The 16,602-nt window shown below is 35.3% G+C and overlaps 2 protein-coding genes across 5 annotated transcripts; both read left to right on the forward strand.

Annotated features, from left to right (window-relative positions):
* The first annotated feature begins 908 nt into the window (after positions 1-908).
* On the forward strand, positions 909-4,373 carry LOC127440642 (GTPase IMAP family member 9-like). The gene is made up of 4 exons (XM_051697367.1): positions 909-1,125; positions 1,731-2,425; positions 2,810-3,466; positions 3,677-4,373. The coding sequence occupies exons 2-4, from the start codon at positions 1,912-1,914 to the stop codon at positions 3,814-3,816; spliced, it is 1,311 nt and encodes a 436-aa protein (XP_051553327.1). The 5' UTR covers positions 909-1,125; positions 1,731-1,911; the 3' UTR covers positions 3,817-4,373.
* Positions 4,374-10,522: 6,149 nt separating this feature from the next.
* Positions 10,523-14,972, forward strand: LOC127440661 (GTPase IMAP family member 6-like). Of its 4 annotated transcripts, XR_007897171.1 has the most exons (5): positions 11,379-12,046; positions 12,196-12,336; positions 12,458-12,677; positions 13,183-13,319; positions 14,804-14,972. XR_007897171.1 is itself a non-coding variant. In XM_051697386.1 (3 exons), the coding sequence occupies exons 2-3, from the start codon at positions 12,315-12,317 to the stop codon at positions 12,904-12,906; spliced, it is 471 nt and encodes a 156-aa protein (XP_051553346.1). In that variant the 5' UTR covers positions 10,523-10,626; positions 12,196-12,314; the 3' UTR covers positions 12,907-13,571. The 4 variants fall into 4 exon arrangements, 2 of the variants coding, with proteins under 2 accessions (XP_051553346.1, XP_051553345.1); XR_007897170.1 differs by lacking the exon at positions 14,804-14,972 and having other exon boundaries at positions 13,183-13,571; XM_051697386.1 differs by lacking the exons at positions 11,379-12,046; positions 14,804-14,972 and adding an exon at positions 10,523-10,626 and having other exon boundaries at positions 12,458-13,571.
* The last annotated feature ends 1,630 nt before the right edge of the window (positions 14,973-16,602 follow it).

Genomic DNA, 16,602 nt, shown 5'->3' on the forward strand with positions numbered 1-16,602 from the left:
TTAACATTGAACAAGATTAATAAGGATTGAAAAGTATTGTTAATTGTTAATGTTAACTAATGTAATTAACAAATGCAAACGAATACAACATTATTGTAAAGTGTTACCAAAATAATTTTACACCTTCTTTTGCAAAGACTGTCAGGTATAATGTTGTTAACACAAAAATATTAGTAATATAAATTCATTTGTAATAATGAAGATGCATTGTAAAGAGTAGGATTTAGGTTTCAGTTTATTAGCGAATCAAGTGCACAAAATGAAACAAACAAACAAAACAAAAAAGCTGGATTAAACCAATAATATAGAGTAAGTATAAATACATTGAGCAGAAGCACAACCAGGATAACAGGCAAGGATTTATGCATAGAATAGATTATACAAATAACTTCATGTTTCCAGAAAAGTTATAGAAGCAAAAGTTGTGTAAACACATCAGGAGGATGGGAATGGGGATCAAGTTACTAAAAACAAAACAGACTTAGAACTTTGACCATTAAAACTACAGTAAGCATCCTGGAAACACTACAGATAAATTAACAAATGTATTAATGATTGAATGTTCTCTATTCACAAACAAGGATGTGAAGTTTGCAAAAAGTTCATAAATCCTTGTGAATTCTAACTACTATTGGAGTGTTTACAATGGAAAAATAATAGGGTGTACACATAGTTTTAATCTTTTCTGCTTGTATTACATTTCTTTGATTTTTAAGTTATGAGTCAGTTATTATTAGTTATTATTATTTCAGTTATTTCAGTTTTTCAAAATATTTGTTAAAAGCTACAGTTGCATTTAAGAACGTGTTTGTCATGTAAATCTTTGAAATGAGGGGGCAGAGTCTGTGCTTCTTCTTTCCAGTCAAAACTAGTAAAGCTGACAAACCAGTAAATCAGGTTTATCAGAGACACATGTAATGTGCTTGAAACGTTCATTATGTTCATGTGTGCAACTGAGGGAGATCAAGACTGACTAAAAAGAGTGAGAGAGAGAGAGAGAGAGAGAGAGAGAGAGAGAGAGAAAAGGAGTGAAAGAGTGGAAACTGAGAAGGACTGCAAGATTCATTTAAATTTGTCAGTCTGTGATGAGGATGGAGGCAGTTGTGGACTCTGATCATGATGGCAGTAAGTTACTTTAATGCTTAACTGTTAATAATCAAAGTTTGTATCTGTAGTTTCTGGGAACGTGTTTAAAATTTTTCTAAATGAATCTTACAAATAAACCCCCCATACCAAAGCTCTTCCTTTTGAACGTATCATGTTCCATATAGAGACCTCCTCTAAACCATCCATATAGATAAACTCCAAGTAAGTTTAACTTGATTGTAATGTAAGACATTTAAAATAAGCAAACATTTTATATATATTTGTATACGTTATGCTGTAGAAATGATTTTTTAAGTAAAGTGTGTACTGTGTATAAAGTGGTAAAGGTGTAGAGTAAGAAATACTCAAAGGTGTAGTAGAATGTTATCAGTTTTATATGAAACTGAAAGAATGTGAACCACAGAAATGTTGTATGGTCAACAACTTTATTTCCCAAACAGTGATAGTGTGTACTGTATATATATCAAACATATTTTGAATACAATTTCCTCCTTAAGGAATGTTCATCATAAAGTCTTTGAAGTCCTAATTCAGAAAGAGAGCAAGAAACATGCACATTTATCTATACATTTGAAGTTTTTGAAACATGATTTACATACCTTTTAAAATGTTTTCTCTTTCAGATTGCACAGCACACCCAGAGATGAAGGTCATAATAATTGGTAGTAAAGCAGAATACAAAAGCAAAGCAGCAAATACCATCCTTAATTATAAAGAGTTTAAAGTGGGTGAAGAGATTGTGAAGAGTGAGATGAGATATAGGATGGTTCAAAACAGGTCTGTTACTCTTGTAATGACACCAGGATGCATAGGAACCATACTCTGTCAGAGAGCTCAGAGCTCACAAAGATGGAGATTGTACACAGTTTAGACATGTGTCATAGACCACATGCCTTCCATCTAGTCATCAATCTGCACACCCCATTCACAGAGGTGCACTTAAATGGAGTCATGCAACACATGGAGATTCTTGGTGAGGAGATCTGGAATCACACCATTGTGCTGCTGATGTATCTCAAAAGGAACCAGAGAAATGCAGATAACAGACAGCTAATTGACAAAGCAAGTGAAGCACTTCATGGGGTAATAAATATGTGTGGGAACAGATATCATGTCTTCAGTTTAACTGAGAGTAAAGTGTTAGATGTGGAAAAATTGTTTTGTGAGATAGAATGCTTAGTAGCACAACATGCTGGACAGTCCTTTAAAATTGACTACAGATTGTTTGAAGATATGGAGCAAAAAAGAAGGATGATGAAAGAGCGAGCAGAAGAAAGAAAGACCCAAGTAACAAAAACTTTGAAAGAGCACCTAAAAGGTATGGAGCATCTTTTTGTTATCAGCCTGGAACTTAAAGGTGATGTGTGTAATTCGTTTAATGTTAAAAATCACTCCCCTATCACTGTTAAATGTACAGAAACAACTATATTTAAGTTGTTTACAATATGATTTTCTTGTAGAGTGTAAACACTGTGTTCCTCAAATTGCATCAGTCATTATTTTTGCAATTCCATTCGGTGTCTCGAGAGGTGCAAGAATAACACATTGCACCTATGAAATTTTCTCAAATCAATCTAAATCTACAGTAATAGAAGAGATTTTGTGAGGTTATAGTCAGGTAACATGATTCAAGCTACTGTACATGCTAAGAATTGCTTCCTTTCCACTCTCCCTTATCCCTTTTTTTTTTTTTTTTTGGCAGGAGAAAGTTGTAATTTTCCAGAGTTAAGGATTCTCCTGATGGGTAGCAGTACTGTTGGGAAGACATCAGTAGCAAACACCATCCTTAAAAATACTGTGTATAAGTGGAGCAGAACCAAACAATGTGAGAAGAGAGAAAAAGAGGAAGACAGACAAAAAGTCATTCTCATTGACACACCTGGATGGTGGATGTACTCATCTGTGAAGGAGACTCCCAAGCCAATCAAGCAAGAGATCATCTCCAGTTTGTCTTTGTGCCCACCAGGCGCTCATGCAGTTCTGCTGGTTGTGCGGCCAGGTATTGCCTTCACTGAGGCCCACAGAAGGTCTATCAAGGAGCACATGGAGCTGTTAGGTCACAATGTCTGGAATCACTGTATAGTTGTGTTCAGCTGGGGTGATTGGCTGGGAGCCCCCACTATTGAAGAACACATTGAGAGTGAAGGAGAAAATCTGCAATGGCTAATCAGTAAATGTGGAAACAGGTACCACGTCCTCAACAACAAGCACTGGAAAGATGGGAAACAGGTCACAGAGTTGATGGAAAAGGTAGAGATAATGGCCAGAGCGAATACAAATCTCCTAACACCTGTGGAGATGGATGACAGCTCTGAAATACATTTGGAGAGAGGAAGCTTTACAATGGAACCACCTTATAGTGAGTGGCCTGACACATTCCCTTCAAAAGTGATTCTGTTTTCCAGAAAAATTTGAAATATTGATTTAATAAATGAATTGTTACTTAATTAGTTACTTAAGAAATTAATCTCTTATACCTTTAACTTCACACAAACAATTGAATAATGTTCAGTTTTGTCAGCAATATTCTGTGAAATGAGTTTGCCTGAATTGTCAAATTTGTCTATAGTGAAAGAAAGTGAATCAGAAGAGCGTGTTAAGAAATGGCTTCAGGATTCGGATAAAGTGTCTGACCATGGGTTCGGATCAGAAAGTGAGATGGAGGGAATTCCAGAGGAACAAATCCAACCGTGGATTCCACCTGACTGACTGTAAGAGGTACGGCAAGCAAAAAAAGTTTAAACAATGTATCTCAAAGCTTATACTGTTGTTCAACTTTACAGATAACTTTCATATTTGTTCATTTGTTAATGCAATTTCTCAAACTGTATTGGCTTATATATGTAACTAAAAGAATAATTCTTAGACATGATAGAAAACAAGCCTATTACTGTTGAAGAAGTACAGTATGCCATCAAATTCCATTATAACAGATGTTTTACAATTTGCTTTTGACTTTGTATGGTATCATATATTTCAAATGTATTTTCTCTTTATTCATCACCTTGCATTTTACATACTTAGTAATGTAAGAAGAAGGTTTTTGTTTTTAATTGTTTATATGCTTATGTTTGAAAGTATTTTTTATTGAAATATATTTATTATTGTAACATCACCCCGCCTATAATGGGCCTTTACAATGAGGATTTCAATTACAATTCACAATTATGTGACTAATCTCACAAACTGTCATGTTATGTCATTTTAATATGATTTTTCAAAAGTTGGAGTAATCTCCAAATTGTTTCAAATGAACATGTGTCTGCTGTAATAAAATTGTAAAATCGTTATTTATTATATATCTTCTGTGTATGTGGAATTTTCTGTGTTCTTGTGCATGTGATACATACATCTTTGGATAGATTATTTTATATGATATAACCCTGTGCAATTTCCTTAATTCACTGTCAAATTCTTGCATTTATTTCTTATACTTTAGATTATTAATCATCATAAAAGTTCATATATCAATAAGGGGGATACAGATATCAGTCTCTTGTACTCAGTCATTGAATTCTATGAAGCTAAGGCTATGACAGCTGGTTTGTAAAATTAGGAAACATCCAATTTAATTAGCTAATAACATGCTTGGGGTGACTGGGAGTCGACATCTGGGAGTTTCCATTAGGCATTATGTTCTTCATAATGCATAACATGAATTCCAGTATTAACAGAGCATAATTTGTTTGATTATTTAAATAACAGTTGTTAGTGCATTTTACTCAAATTACATTAGTCACAGACTAATAGAATATTTGCAAATAACAAATACACGTCACTAAGTGTGGCTATTTGTCTAACTTAATTATAGTGCTTTCTAAATGATTAATACCAATAACTGACCAAATACTGTAAGAGAGAAACTGAGAGATGATTCACATAATTTAATCGCAAAGCTATAGGCTACACTTTAAGTTTCCAATATAATTGTAATCACATTAGAGGTAATTACTAATGGATGCCAAAAAAGAATGCCACTCAGACACAGTAGTTTTTATTCATAGTATTAATAGTATTTCCTGACACACAGAGTCTTTCTATTCAGTCATTTAATGTAGCCAAACTTCATCTCTATAGCAACGTCAATTCTTGTATGAAATTTGAAAACATTTCTTGCCACATTCTGTCTTTTTTGAATGTTTTATATTGTTTTAGTGTATTATATTATAGAGTTATGTTTTTCACAATAATATTTTGTTTGTATAGGCTCACAAAGATATTTTTGCTGAACTCTGATGATGCAAACTTTGGTCTAAATGAAATTAGATTTTGCTAGCCAGTTTCTTGTAAGAAAGTAAGTGAAAGTTTATCATGATACAAACACTTTTCTGAGCACACTTGAGATAAGAGGTTTATGAAATAAATAATTTTCGTGTCACTATTTTATTTACATTTGTAAAATAAAGGTGGTTCAAAGGCAACAACATTACAGCTCCATTTTGAAAAGGTGTGAGAAAGCTTGTGACTTTAAAGTCCTCTTAATGTACAGTGCATCTGGAAAATATTCACAGCGCTTCACTTTTTCCACATTTTGTTATGTTACAGCCTTATTCCAAAATGGATTAAATTCATTATTTTCCTCAAAATTCTACAAACAATACCCCATAATGACAATGTGAAAGTAGTTTGTTTGAAATCTTTGCAAATTTATTAAAAATAAAAAACAGAAAAAAAAAAAAAAGTATTCACAGCCTTTGCTCAATACTTTGTTGAAGCACCTTTGGCACCAATTACAGCCTCAAGTCTTTTTGAGTATGATGCTACAAGCTTGGCACACCTATTTTTGGGCAGTTTCTCCCATTCTTCTTTGCAGGACCTCTCAAGCTCCATCAGGTTGGATGGGGAGCGTCGGTGCACAGCCATTTTCAGATCTCTCCAGAGATGTTCAATCGGGTTCAAGTTTGGGCTCTGGCTGGGCCACTCAAGGACATTCACGGAGTTGTCCCGTAGCCACTCCTTTGTTATCTTGGCTGTGTGCTTAGGGTCGTTGTCCTGTTGGAAGATGAACCTTCGCCCCAGTCTGAGGTCCAGAGCGCTCTGGAGCAGGTTTTCATCAAGGATGTCTCTGTACATTGCTGCATTCATCTTTCCCTCAATCCTGACTAGTCTCCCAGTTCCTGCCGCTGAAAAACATCCCCACAGCATGACGCTGCCACCACCATGCTTCACTGTAGGGATGGTATTGGCCAGGTGATGAACGGTGCCTGGTTTCCTCCAGATATGATGCTTGCCATTCAGGCCAAAGGGTTCAATCTTTGTTTCATCAGACCAGAGAATTTTGTTTCTCATGGTCTGAGAGTCCTTCAGGTGTCTTTTGGCAAACTCCAGGTGGGCTGTCATGTGCCTTTTACTGAGGAGAGACTTCCGTTTCCATCTGGTTCTTGGTCACCTCCCTGACTAAGGCCCTTCTCCCCCGATCGCTCAGTTTGGCCAGGCAGCCAGCTCTAGTAAGAGTCCTAGTGGTTCCAAACTTCTTCCATTTATGGATGGAGGCCACTGTGCTCATTGGGACCTTCAATGCTGCAGAAATTTTTCTGTACCCTTCCCCTGATCTCTGCCTCGATACAATCCTGTCTCGGAGGTCTACAGACAATTCCTTGGACTTCATGGCTTGGTTTGTGCTCTGACATGCACTGTTAACTGTGGGACCTTATATAGACGGGTATGTGCCTTTCCAAATCATGTCCAGTCAACTGAATTTACCACAGGTGGACTCCAATCAAGTTGTAGAAACATCTCAAGGATGATCAGTGGAAACAGGATGCACTTGAGCTCAATTTTGAGTGTCATGGCAAAGGCTGTGAATACTTATGTACATGTGATTTTTTTTTTTCGTTTTTTATTTTTAATAAATTTGCAAAGATTTCAAACAAACTTCTTTCACGTTGTCATTATGGGGTATTGTTTTTAGAATTTTGAGGAAAATAATGAATTTAATCCATTTTGGAATAAGGCTGTAACATAACAAAATGTGGAAAAAGTGAAGCGCTGTGAATACTTTCTGGATGCACTGTAAATCTCAGAAATGATGGGGTGGAGTTTGTACGTCTTCTACCCCTCAGTGAGGCTGATAAACCAGAACATCAGGTTAGTCACGTACTAAAGACTTACTAGTAAAAAACAGGCCTTATGATGCTCTTTTTAAGCACAGGTTGTTGCATTCTGTTATCTTTTTATTTGTTTCCTGAGTAGTGTTTATTGTATCATAAAGTGTACATTCATACCTAGATTAACAGGAAGGGGTTGCTCTCTTCAAGCAGTGAGCTCAGGAAATGGTGGATGCTTTCAGTCTGGTTCATTTCTCTCCTCATCCTGCTGCAGTCCTTCAGCACCCTCTGTATGGCCTGCTGTCTCTCCTGCTCAGTGATGTTTGTCACAGCCGACACCATTCTGCTCACCAGAGCCTGCAGGGCTGAACCTGTCTGTAAAACCTGGGAGACATCACTTTTAGACAAATCTGGCTAGAAACACACAGAAAATAGCATGGGAAATTTAGCAAATGTATTCAGGTTTGACACATTACATTTAGTAGTGAAATCCTGTAGTTATTGCACTTCAGGATATAAAATTATAATAATTAATGTGAATAGACATGAGACACCAAGGATGCTTGAACTTACAATGATGGTGTGACAAGAAAGAGTTCGACACACTGAACAAAAGCACTTTGAAATGCACATGAAACCTATTTATCAACACAACTGTTTGCAAAACAGGCATTAATAAAGCTATGCAAAATAATGTAGTTAAAAGATGTCTGTTGGGTATTTGGAATTTCCACATGCAGTAAGTGACAGGACACACAAACATTATTTCTGTTCAGTAAATCTGACTGAATCCAGATGATATAAGAAGGTTATATTCTGCAAATTGTGGTTTGAGTTCTGTTCTATGATTATTAATTGCCTTTTGAATGTAAATGTGGGTTTCCTCCTCAAGCAAAATAGACTTACTGATGGCTAAGTTTTAAATAGCTCGCAATGTCTCTCTCCATTTTATAATGTATGGCCGTTATCACAGGAAAAACTCAATGTAGTTTATTTTACTATACAGTAGCAGCTCTGTTATGCTGTCAGCCTGATGCAGAATGAAATAGGCTTTACTGATGAAGAAGCCCATGTCTGTCAGCTGGAATTATTTATTTATTTTTTTAACATATCTGCATTTGATAACTGAAAGCTTTAGTGTAATGAACGCATTTAGTCAAACATGACTTGCACACAGGCTGCCAGTTTCTACTCAGTAAATCTGATGGAATCCATCATCACCTTTCCTGTGACCTTGCTGGCCATTGGGGAGACATGATGGATGCTGTAGCTGAGACTATCCTCCACTGTTGCCAGAAGCTCTGGCATGGCCATTCCTTGATGTTGTCCATCCAAGTTTTTCTTGGTCTTCCACGTCTTCTACTGCCTTCAAATGTTCCTTGAAGAATAGTTTTGGAAAGTTGTCATGGTGGGTGACATGGCCAAACCATTCCAGCTTTCATCTCTTCACAGTGGCCAGAAGTGTTTCGTGTGGGCTGTTTGCTTTGTTCTACACATACAGTATTCATTGGTCTTCCGCTCAAGGTATGAGATGCGGAGTAGTTTTCTCAGGCACTTGTTCTCAAAAGCCTGGATTCTCTTTTCAGTGTCTGAGGGTGCATGTCTCTCAACCATAAAACATTATGTTAGATTTGTTTGGATAGCTTTATATTTAGTTTATATTTTGCAATTTGAGATTTGGGTTCCGTTCTGTGTAAATTTATTGTCATTTGGATGTAAATGTGATCCTACTAATATCAATTAAATTTCATGATAACTTTTTTCAATTGTTATCAAAGAACTGCTCCTGATAACTTCTGTAGAATTGATGGTTGTTTTTGAATGAGTTGATCAGAGTATGTAAAAGATATAACAAAATTATGCAAGGAGTGATAAGTTTGTTTTTACGTTCCTTGTGTACTAGACATGCTATTAATTTGGCCCCTCTCTGCACACTGTGGCTCCTCTCTGGCCCCCTCCTTTACAAATTTCTAGATCCGCCACCGCTTATGTTTGTTTATAATGTAACAATATAACTTATAACAAATCCGCCATGCTGGATCTCGTCTAGGACACCAAGTAACAGAGCCGTGTGTTCCTCCGTGGAGTTCGCACCTAAAAAACAAACTCACACATGCCCATATGCCCAACTGCTTTGGCTACTAGGGGCAGTTTTTCAAATTTCGGTAAGCACAGACTGATCTTAGATAAAGAAAATTCAACCTACCTTACTATTTCACTGTGAGATCAGTCTGGAATCGCCCCTGTCAGTCCATTACATTTTGCTTAAAATATCAATTATGTTTCACAGAAGAACAAAAGCCATAAGGGTTTGAAATAACATTAGAGTTACAGTACATTAAGGTTAGAGTATGATAGAATTTTATTTTTTAGGTGAACTATTCCGTTAAGTGTAAGCAAAACTGCCAACTAGAGTTGCTCATTTCCAACATAATTTAGAAATTTACTTTAAGTACATTTGCCATGACAAAATGTGAAAACAGAATCACACTTACCTTTTATGTTTCCAGCAGCAGTGTGGGAATTATTCAGTAGGATATTTTCAAACAGAAGCAGAGTCCAGGTATGTATATGCATGTGTGGCATCTGGCTTTTCATCAAACATCTTCTTAACCGGACTGTCTGACCTCTCATCACACAGAACTGCGTAGCCGTCACACGGCCTGTTCTTAACAGAAGCGTGAGGTGAGTGAATGAATGGAAGAAATGGAAGAGAAATAATTTTATACCACTTATACCACAATTTTATACTGCATGTTAACTGCTTTTTCAAAGACTGTAAATCCAAAGCAGCTATACTGTAATATTGTCAGAGTATTTTGTTTTCACACTTCAATTATTTATTTTAGTAAAAGTATCAAAATGTAATGGCAAAGATAAAGGTCACAGTTTCAATTTGTAATAGGCTATGGCTAATTGCCACTCATGGTGGTTTGCATACACAGTAGGCTACACATCGCGGTCATGACCACTTGATGATAAAATGAATGTAATAAACTCTGCACAAGGATCTTCAACCATTGTTACAATTAGATTTTATCAGTGTGATCCTTGTGTTTGAAATAAATAAAGTGAAACTTCTGACAATGCAAACACAGCTCACTTTAGAGATTAGAAAACTTTGGTGTATTTTTTATTATTTAAAGTGTATTACTTTTAGTTTTCAGTTTAATTAAGTCAGTTCACTGTCAACAGAAATTATAGAGTTTGTAACTCTATTACTTGTTTTTTCAATCTTGATGGGGTGGAGTTTGTTTTTCAACCTTCTTGATGTTGAGAAACCAGAACATCAGGTTTATCTGTCCAGAGGCACATTTATACACAACAAACCGAACAAACTGAAAATGTTTGAAATGATTATCAGCAAGAAGAGATCGGAGAGTGGACACTAAACAGGACTGCAAGATTTATTCAGATTAAGAAACAGTCTGACAAATGATGGAGACAGAAAAGGATGCTGATCTTGATGACAGTAATTTTCTCTAACGTTTAACAGTTCATTTTCAGAGATTGCCACAAAAACAATATTTTTTACGTAACATTCTTGTTCACTGAGAACTGAGGGTTGTCTGACATAAGTGTTATGAAAACAAATCTAACCATATTGATGATCAAATTATCAAATTGTGTAAATATCAAAACAACTTTATGTACTTGGAGAGATTTAATTAGATTAATATTCAGTAATTCAGTTTTTTTTTTTTTTTAAAAAAAGCTAACCTTCAATATTAACCACCAAGATGTCATGCTCCAGAAGAAGATGTTTAATTCCTCATAGGTTTTATTTAGGCTGCAATTTAAATAAAGATTAGACATAACACAACATTATTCACCCTGTTATGATGATGAACATTAGTTAAATATCCCGTGCATTTAAAGAATGCCACAAATGTGTTTTGGAATGTCATCAGATGGAACCAAGTTGTTTTTGAAGAAACTGAAAGTACATAAACCACAGAAATGTTGCTTGGTTACAACAGACTTATTTACCAGGCAGTGATATCAATCAAATGCTTATTGAATGTAAACTCTGATGAAAGCAACAACTGCAGTGCAATGTAATCAGATTCCACCCCAAACTAGTCCAGAGATTTACAGGTGCCATTTACATTTACATTTCAACTTTCCATTGAAGTCATTAACAGCAGATGCGGATAACACACTTATTCATTTATTTTTCTCTTGCAGATTTCACAGCATTCCCAGAGATAAAGTTCATAATAATTGGTAGTAAAGCAGAATACAAATGCAGCGCAGCAAATGCCATCCTTAACGAAAACGAGTTAAAGTGGGCAAAGAGATTGTGAAGAGTGAGATAAGACATAGGACTGTGCAGAACAGGTCTGTTACTGTGGTAGTGACACCAGGATGGTGGAAAAAACGTCAGTCTGGTGAGAGTTCAAAATTTATAAAGATGGAGATTGTACACAGTTTAGACATGTGTCCTACAACACATGCCTTCCTTCTAGTCATCAATCTACACACCCCATTCACAAAGATGCACTTAAATGGAGTCATGGAACACATGGAGATTCTTGGTGAGGAGATCTGGAACCACACCATAGTGCTGCTGATGTATCTCAACAGGAACCAAACAGATGCAGATACCAGACAGCTAACTGAGAGTGCAGGGGAAGACCTTCATAGTGTTATTGGGAAGTGTGGGAACAGAGTTCATGTTTTCAGTTTAACTGACAAAAAAGTACTAAATGTGGAAAAACTGTTTTATGGGATAGAGAGTTTAGTAGCAGAGCATTTTGGACAGTCCTTTAAAATTGACAGCAGTTTGTTCGAGGATAAGGAGGAACAAAGAAAAATTATGAAGAAGCATGCAGAATACAGGGAGATCTAATAAAACAAAGAGATGCAAAGTTTAAAGGAGCATCTGACAGGTATTATGTTTTTTGGTTTTTTTCAGTCTTTGTAGGCCTACCTTAAAGTAGATTTTTGTTTGTTTTTGTTTTTTTTTTTGTGGGATGATATGAAAATATGATCCAAACTGCATGCTAAACTTTCATACACGTTTTCTCTCTCTTTCCAGCAGGGGAAGGTTGCAATTTGAGTTAAGGATTTTGCTGATGGGAAGTATAAATGTGGGAAGACCTCAGTAGCACACACTATCCTGAAAATTGAAAACAAGGAGAAGGTCACGACAAAACGATGTGTAAAAAGAGAACAAGAGGTAGAAAAACAAAAAGTTATTGTCATTAACACTCCTGGATGGTGGCCATATGCAACTGTCAAGGAGAATGCAGAGACAATAAAGCAGGAAATCATCTCTGGTGTTTCTCTGTGTCCACCAGGACCTCATGTAGTTTTACTGGTAGTGCAGTCTGGTGTTGCCTTTACTGAAGCACATAGGAGGTCAATCAAGGGGCACATGGAACTCCTGGGCCAGAATGTTTGGAATCACTGTTTAGTTGTGTTCAGCTGGGGTGATTGGAAGAGGACCCCCACTATTGAGGAACACATTGAGAGTGAAGGAGAGGCTCTGCAGTGGCTGATCAATAAATGTAGAAACAGGTATCACACCCTCAACAACAGGCAGTGGGATGATAGGACACAGGTCACAGAGTTAATTAAGAAAGTAGAGATGTTAGCCAGAATGAACACTTTGCCCCTGACACCTGTGGAGATGGATAATGACAGTGATTATGGGCAATCATGTGAGTTGGACAAATTCGAGAGAGGAAGCCTTGTACTGATCGACCTTTTGGCTACACTGAAAAAGAGATGCTGGTTTTTCCCATAAAAGCAAAACATTGATTTGAATATTGTGTTGTCAGTTTCTAAAGAATTAACCCCTCATGATACACCAGATTTAGAATTTCCATTTTATTACTTTTTTGCATTGTTTTTTAATTTTTTTTTATCTAATCTCTACAAAAGACTTCTCCTTATACCAGCTAAACATGCATAAAGTAATTCACTTTAATTAATTGCCTTAAATGTGTTCTCCCCAAACCAGTTGAAACATTTTCCGTTTTGTCAACAAAAGTTTTCTTAATTACCAATTTTCTTCCAATAGTGCAAGATGAGTACATTAAAAATGGTTTGAAAATTTGGATGATGTGACTAATCCCACGACCTTGTCAGACTTGTCAGCAGTTGAGGAAGTGTCAGAGGAACATCGCACAAAATCAAAATCACTGATGGATTGAAGAGGTATGGAAAAATAAAGTAAACAAAAACAACAAAATATTTACTACTTTTATTGCTATTTAAAGGATTTGTTCACCCAAAATGAAAATGTGATTATCATTTACTCACCCTCATGTCATACATACAACTTGGTCATATATGGTACATGATAGTACACAAATATATTTTTAAGAATGTTCATGCTACTCTTTTCCATACAACAAGCATACAGTTATTTTATTACACATTTTTGACATTGTAAAGTTTTACATAGTATATATAGATCTTGGTTTGTTTCATCACTTTATTTATTGTCTTGTGAAATTAATGCTCTAATTATTCATACACTTATGTACTAAAACGTTTTTTTTTTTTTTTTTTTTTTTTTTTTATGTTTTGCCTTGAATTGTAAATATGGACTTAACTTTTTGAAATCAGTTTTACTGTATTATTATCAATAAAAACACAAATCAAAGTTGGCACACTGTTGCTCCCAAATCAATTTAATGAGCTCACCAAGAGATAAACAAATATGACATTTTGAGCTACATGCTTTTAATCAGACTTCAGATGAGAGAGTCTAATGCAAAGCATGTAGCTCGAAACATCACATTAGTTTATCTATTGGTGAGCTCATTAAATTGATTTAGGAGCAACAGTGTGCTGACTCTGATGCGTGTTTTTATTGATAATAACACAGTAAAACTTTTTTTGGTCGTACATCTGGATTCAGACAATTTTTGGAGGTGCGTGCTTTTCACAATTTTTGATACTGTATTATTATACCATCAATTCAACTTCAGATCTATCCATAGATTCCATACTAACAGATCCACCCATATTGTTTTTAATGATAACAGTCAGACCTCCTGGAAAAAACAAAACAAGGGTTAAATTCAGTATTATCTGCAGTGTCAAAGCAATACTTGTTTTTATCATTTTGTCATGTCACATTGCAAAATGACAAATATTTGCATTAATTTAATTTTACTTACATTTTAACATATAAATAAAAACATGGACCAAATCACAGGAAAGTTTTTTTTAGTTGTTGTTGTTTAAAAATATCTGCAAACAGTTTTATTCCCCATCCAAATGAGAAAAATACAATACATATGTTGTCATACAATTTATCTTATGATTGATTGTACATACAGTGTTTATGTGTGTTATTATGTGCATTCTCCAATAATTAGTGTTGGAAGTTTTTATAGATTGTCCTAAATTTAAACTAAGATGATAAACAAACAATGGCGTTGCTTTATGTTATGTAACAACATTTTATTTACAAGCATAATCTCTGCCATTTCTGTTTTTTTCTTTATTCATTGCTCACATTGTAAAAGAAAATTTGTTCCACATCTGTGCACATCTGTGTAAACATTCTTTGCAAAATGTTCTAATATTCATGTCTGTTCTTTAATATTCTATTTATTCCATTCAAATCTGTTACCATATCTATATCTGTTATTAAAGCTGAAGTGTGTCATTTCTGTAACACTTTTCAGATTTCTGATTAGACCTTCTAACTGCCATTGGTTGAACTGAAGAATTGTCCCTCCCTAAACTGATACCACTGATTGAGCCAATGTTGTTGTGTCAGGCCACTTAAAATAAACAGTGGAATGTTAAAAGTGCTACAGAACTTTTTTTTTTAACATTTTTCAGGAAAATCAAACTACGAGCAATTTTAATAAAAGTATACTTTATGTTGCTGTCTGCACTGTCTGTCTGTATGTGTGTGTTTGTGTGTGTGTGTGTGTGTGTGTGTGGTTTAAGAGGACTATTTTTTAGGTTACAAACTGGTAATTACAAGGGTATTATGCTATAAATGTGCTTTATGAGGACATTTCTAGTGTCCCCATAATTTAAATCACTTAAAAAACATACTAAACAATGTTTTATTGAAAATGTAAAAATACTGAAAGTTTTTTGTGAGGGTTAGGTTTAGGGGTAGGGTTAGGGGATATAATCTATAGTTTGTACAGTATAAAAATCATTATGTCTATGGAGAGTCCTCATAATGATAGCTGCACCAACGTGTGTGTGTGTGTGTGTGTGTGTGTGTGTGTGTGTGTGTGTGTGTGTGTGTGTGTGTGTGTGTGTGTGTGTGTGTGTGCAAAACCGCCCTAAAGTGACAACAATGCTGGTCATTTTCTGAATCTTATATTTTATAAATAAAATAAAAAACTTTGGTGAGGATGATGTACCAGAACATTAGATAATCTGTCAAGTATCTTAAGCACAAGAAAACACATAACATAACTGGTCGGTATTCTTGATTCCTAACTAATGTTTGAAATGTTTCAACAGTGGAGATAACAATTTTACACAGAGGCCTAACGTAGAGCATGCATCTAAAATACCAAAATAGTTTTATGAGCTGGATTAAAAGTACAATAAATAAAAGTGCAGTAGAAGAGGGAGAGGAATTGCTATTAAAAAGGTTGAAAAAATCCTTAAATTTTCATGAAATTTCAGATGTTTCATGATATCAACCCCGAAATTGGGTTAATTGTGGCTAAAAAGATGTAACAACATGTGATGTGACATATAGTTCCCAGGTACCATTTTTTGGTTCCCAGAACATTCTGGGAAGGCTAGTTTATTGTTATAAAAACAAAACCTAAAAATAACCATTATAGTTATAGTTATACCATTTACGTTCTGTGAGGGTTCTTATTATGGTGTCACACAAAAACTTCCCTGCAACATTCTGGGAACATTAGTTCATGGTTACAAAAATGATAACCTAAAGACAACATTCCTAGAACGTTAGGAATTGGTTCCCAAAAGAAAAATAATCAAAAGGGAACCAAATGCTAACGTTAGGGGAACGTTCTGTTCATGCTGATTTACTCTAGCCATAAGTTTAGAACAGCCAATGGTAATTGAGATTTCTGTAAAGTCACCATGAAGATGATTTATGATAGCATGTAGAACTTGGAGCCTGTTCATTTTAAGCCATTCTTCTTTACTCAATTGTACTTTACAAAAGTGCAGATTTGTGCACTAAGAAGAACTGAACAGAATCCGATGTGCCATATGGCTAACTTAGAATCCAGTCATATTTCCTTTACACTGTATAAGACATGTTATAACCAAATGTAAATAATTAAATCAAAACGATACTTTAATCTCAGATTAGTTAAGTTTACTTGTAACTAGTCAACGTTACTTAAAAGAATAAAAAAGCTTAATAAGCCAAATAAGTACATTAACTTAGAAAAAGCATGCAAACTGATTGCCTTGAAAAATCTACCAGGAACCATCCTTGTGAAAAGGAGAAAGTAAATAGATTGACTAC

This window comes from Myxocyprinus asiaticus, chromosome 5, assembly GCF_019703515.2.
Source record: "Myxocyprinus asiaticus isolate MX2 ecotype Aquarium Trade chromosome 5, UBuf_Myxa_2, whole genome shotgun sequence".
Taxonomy (NCBI): Eukaryota; Metazoa; Chordata; class Actinopteri; order Cypriniformes; family Catostomidae; genus Myxocyprinus; species Myxocyprinus asiaticus.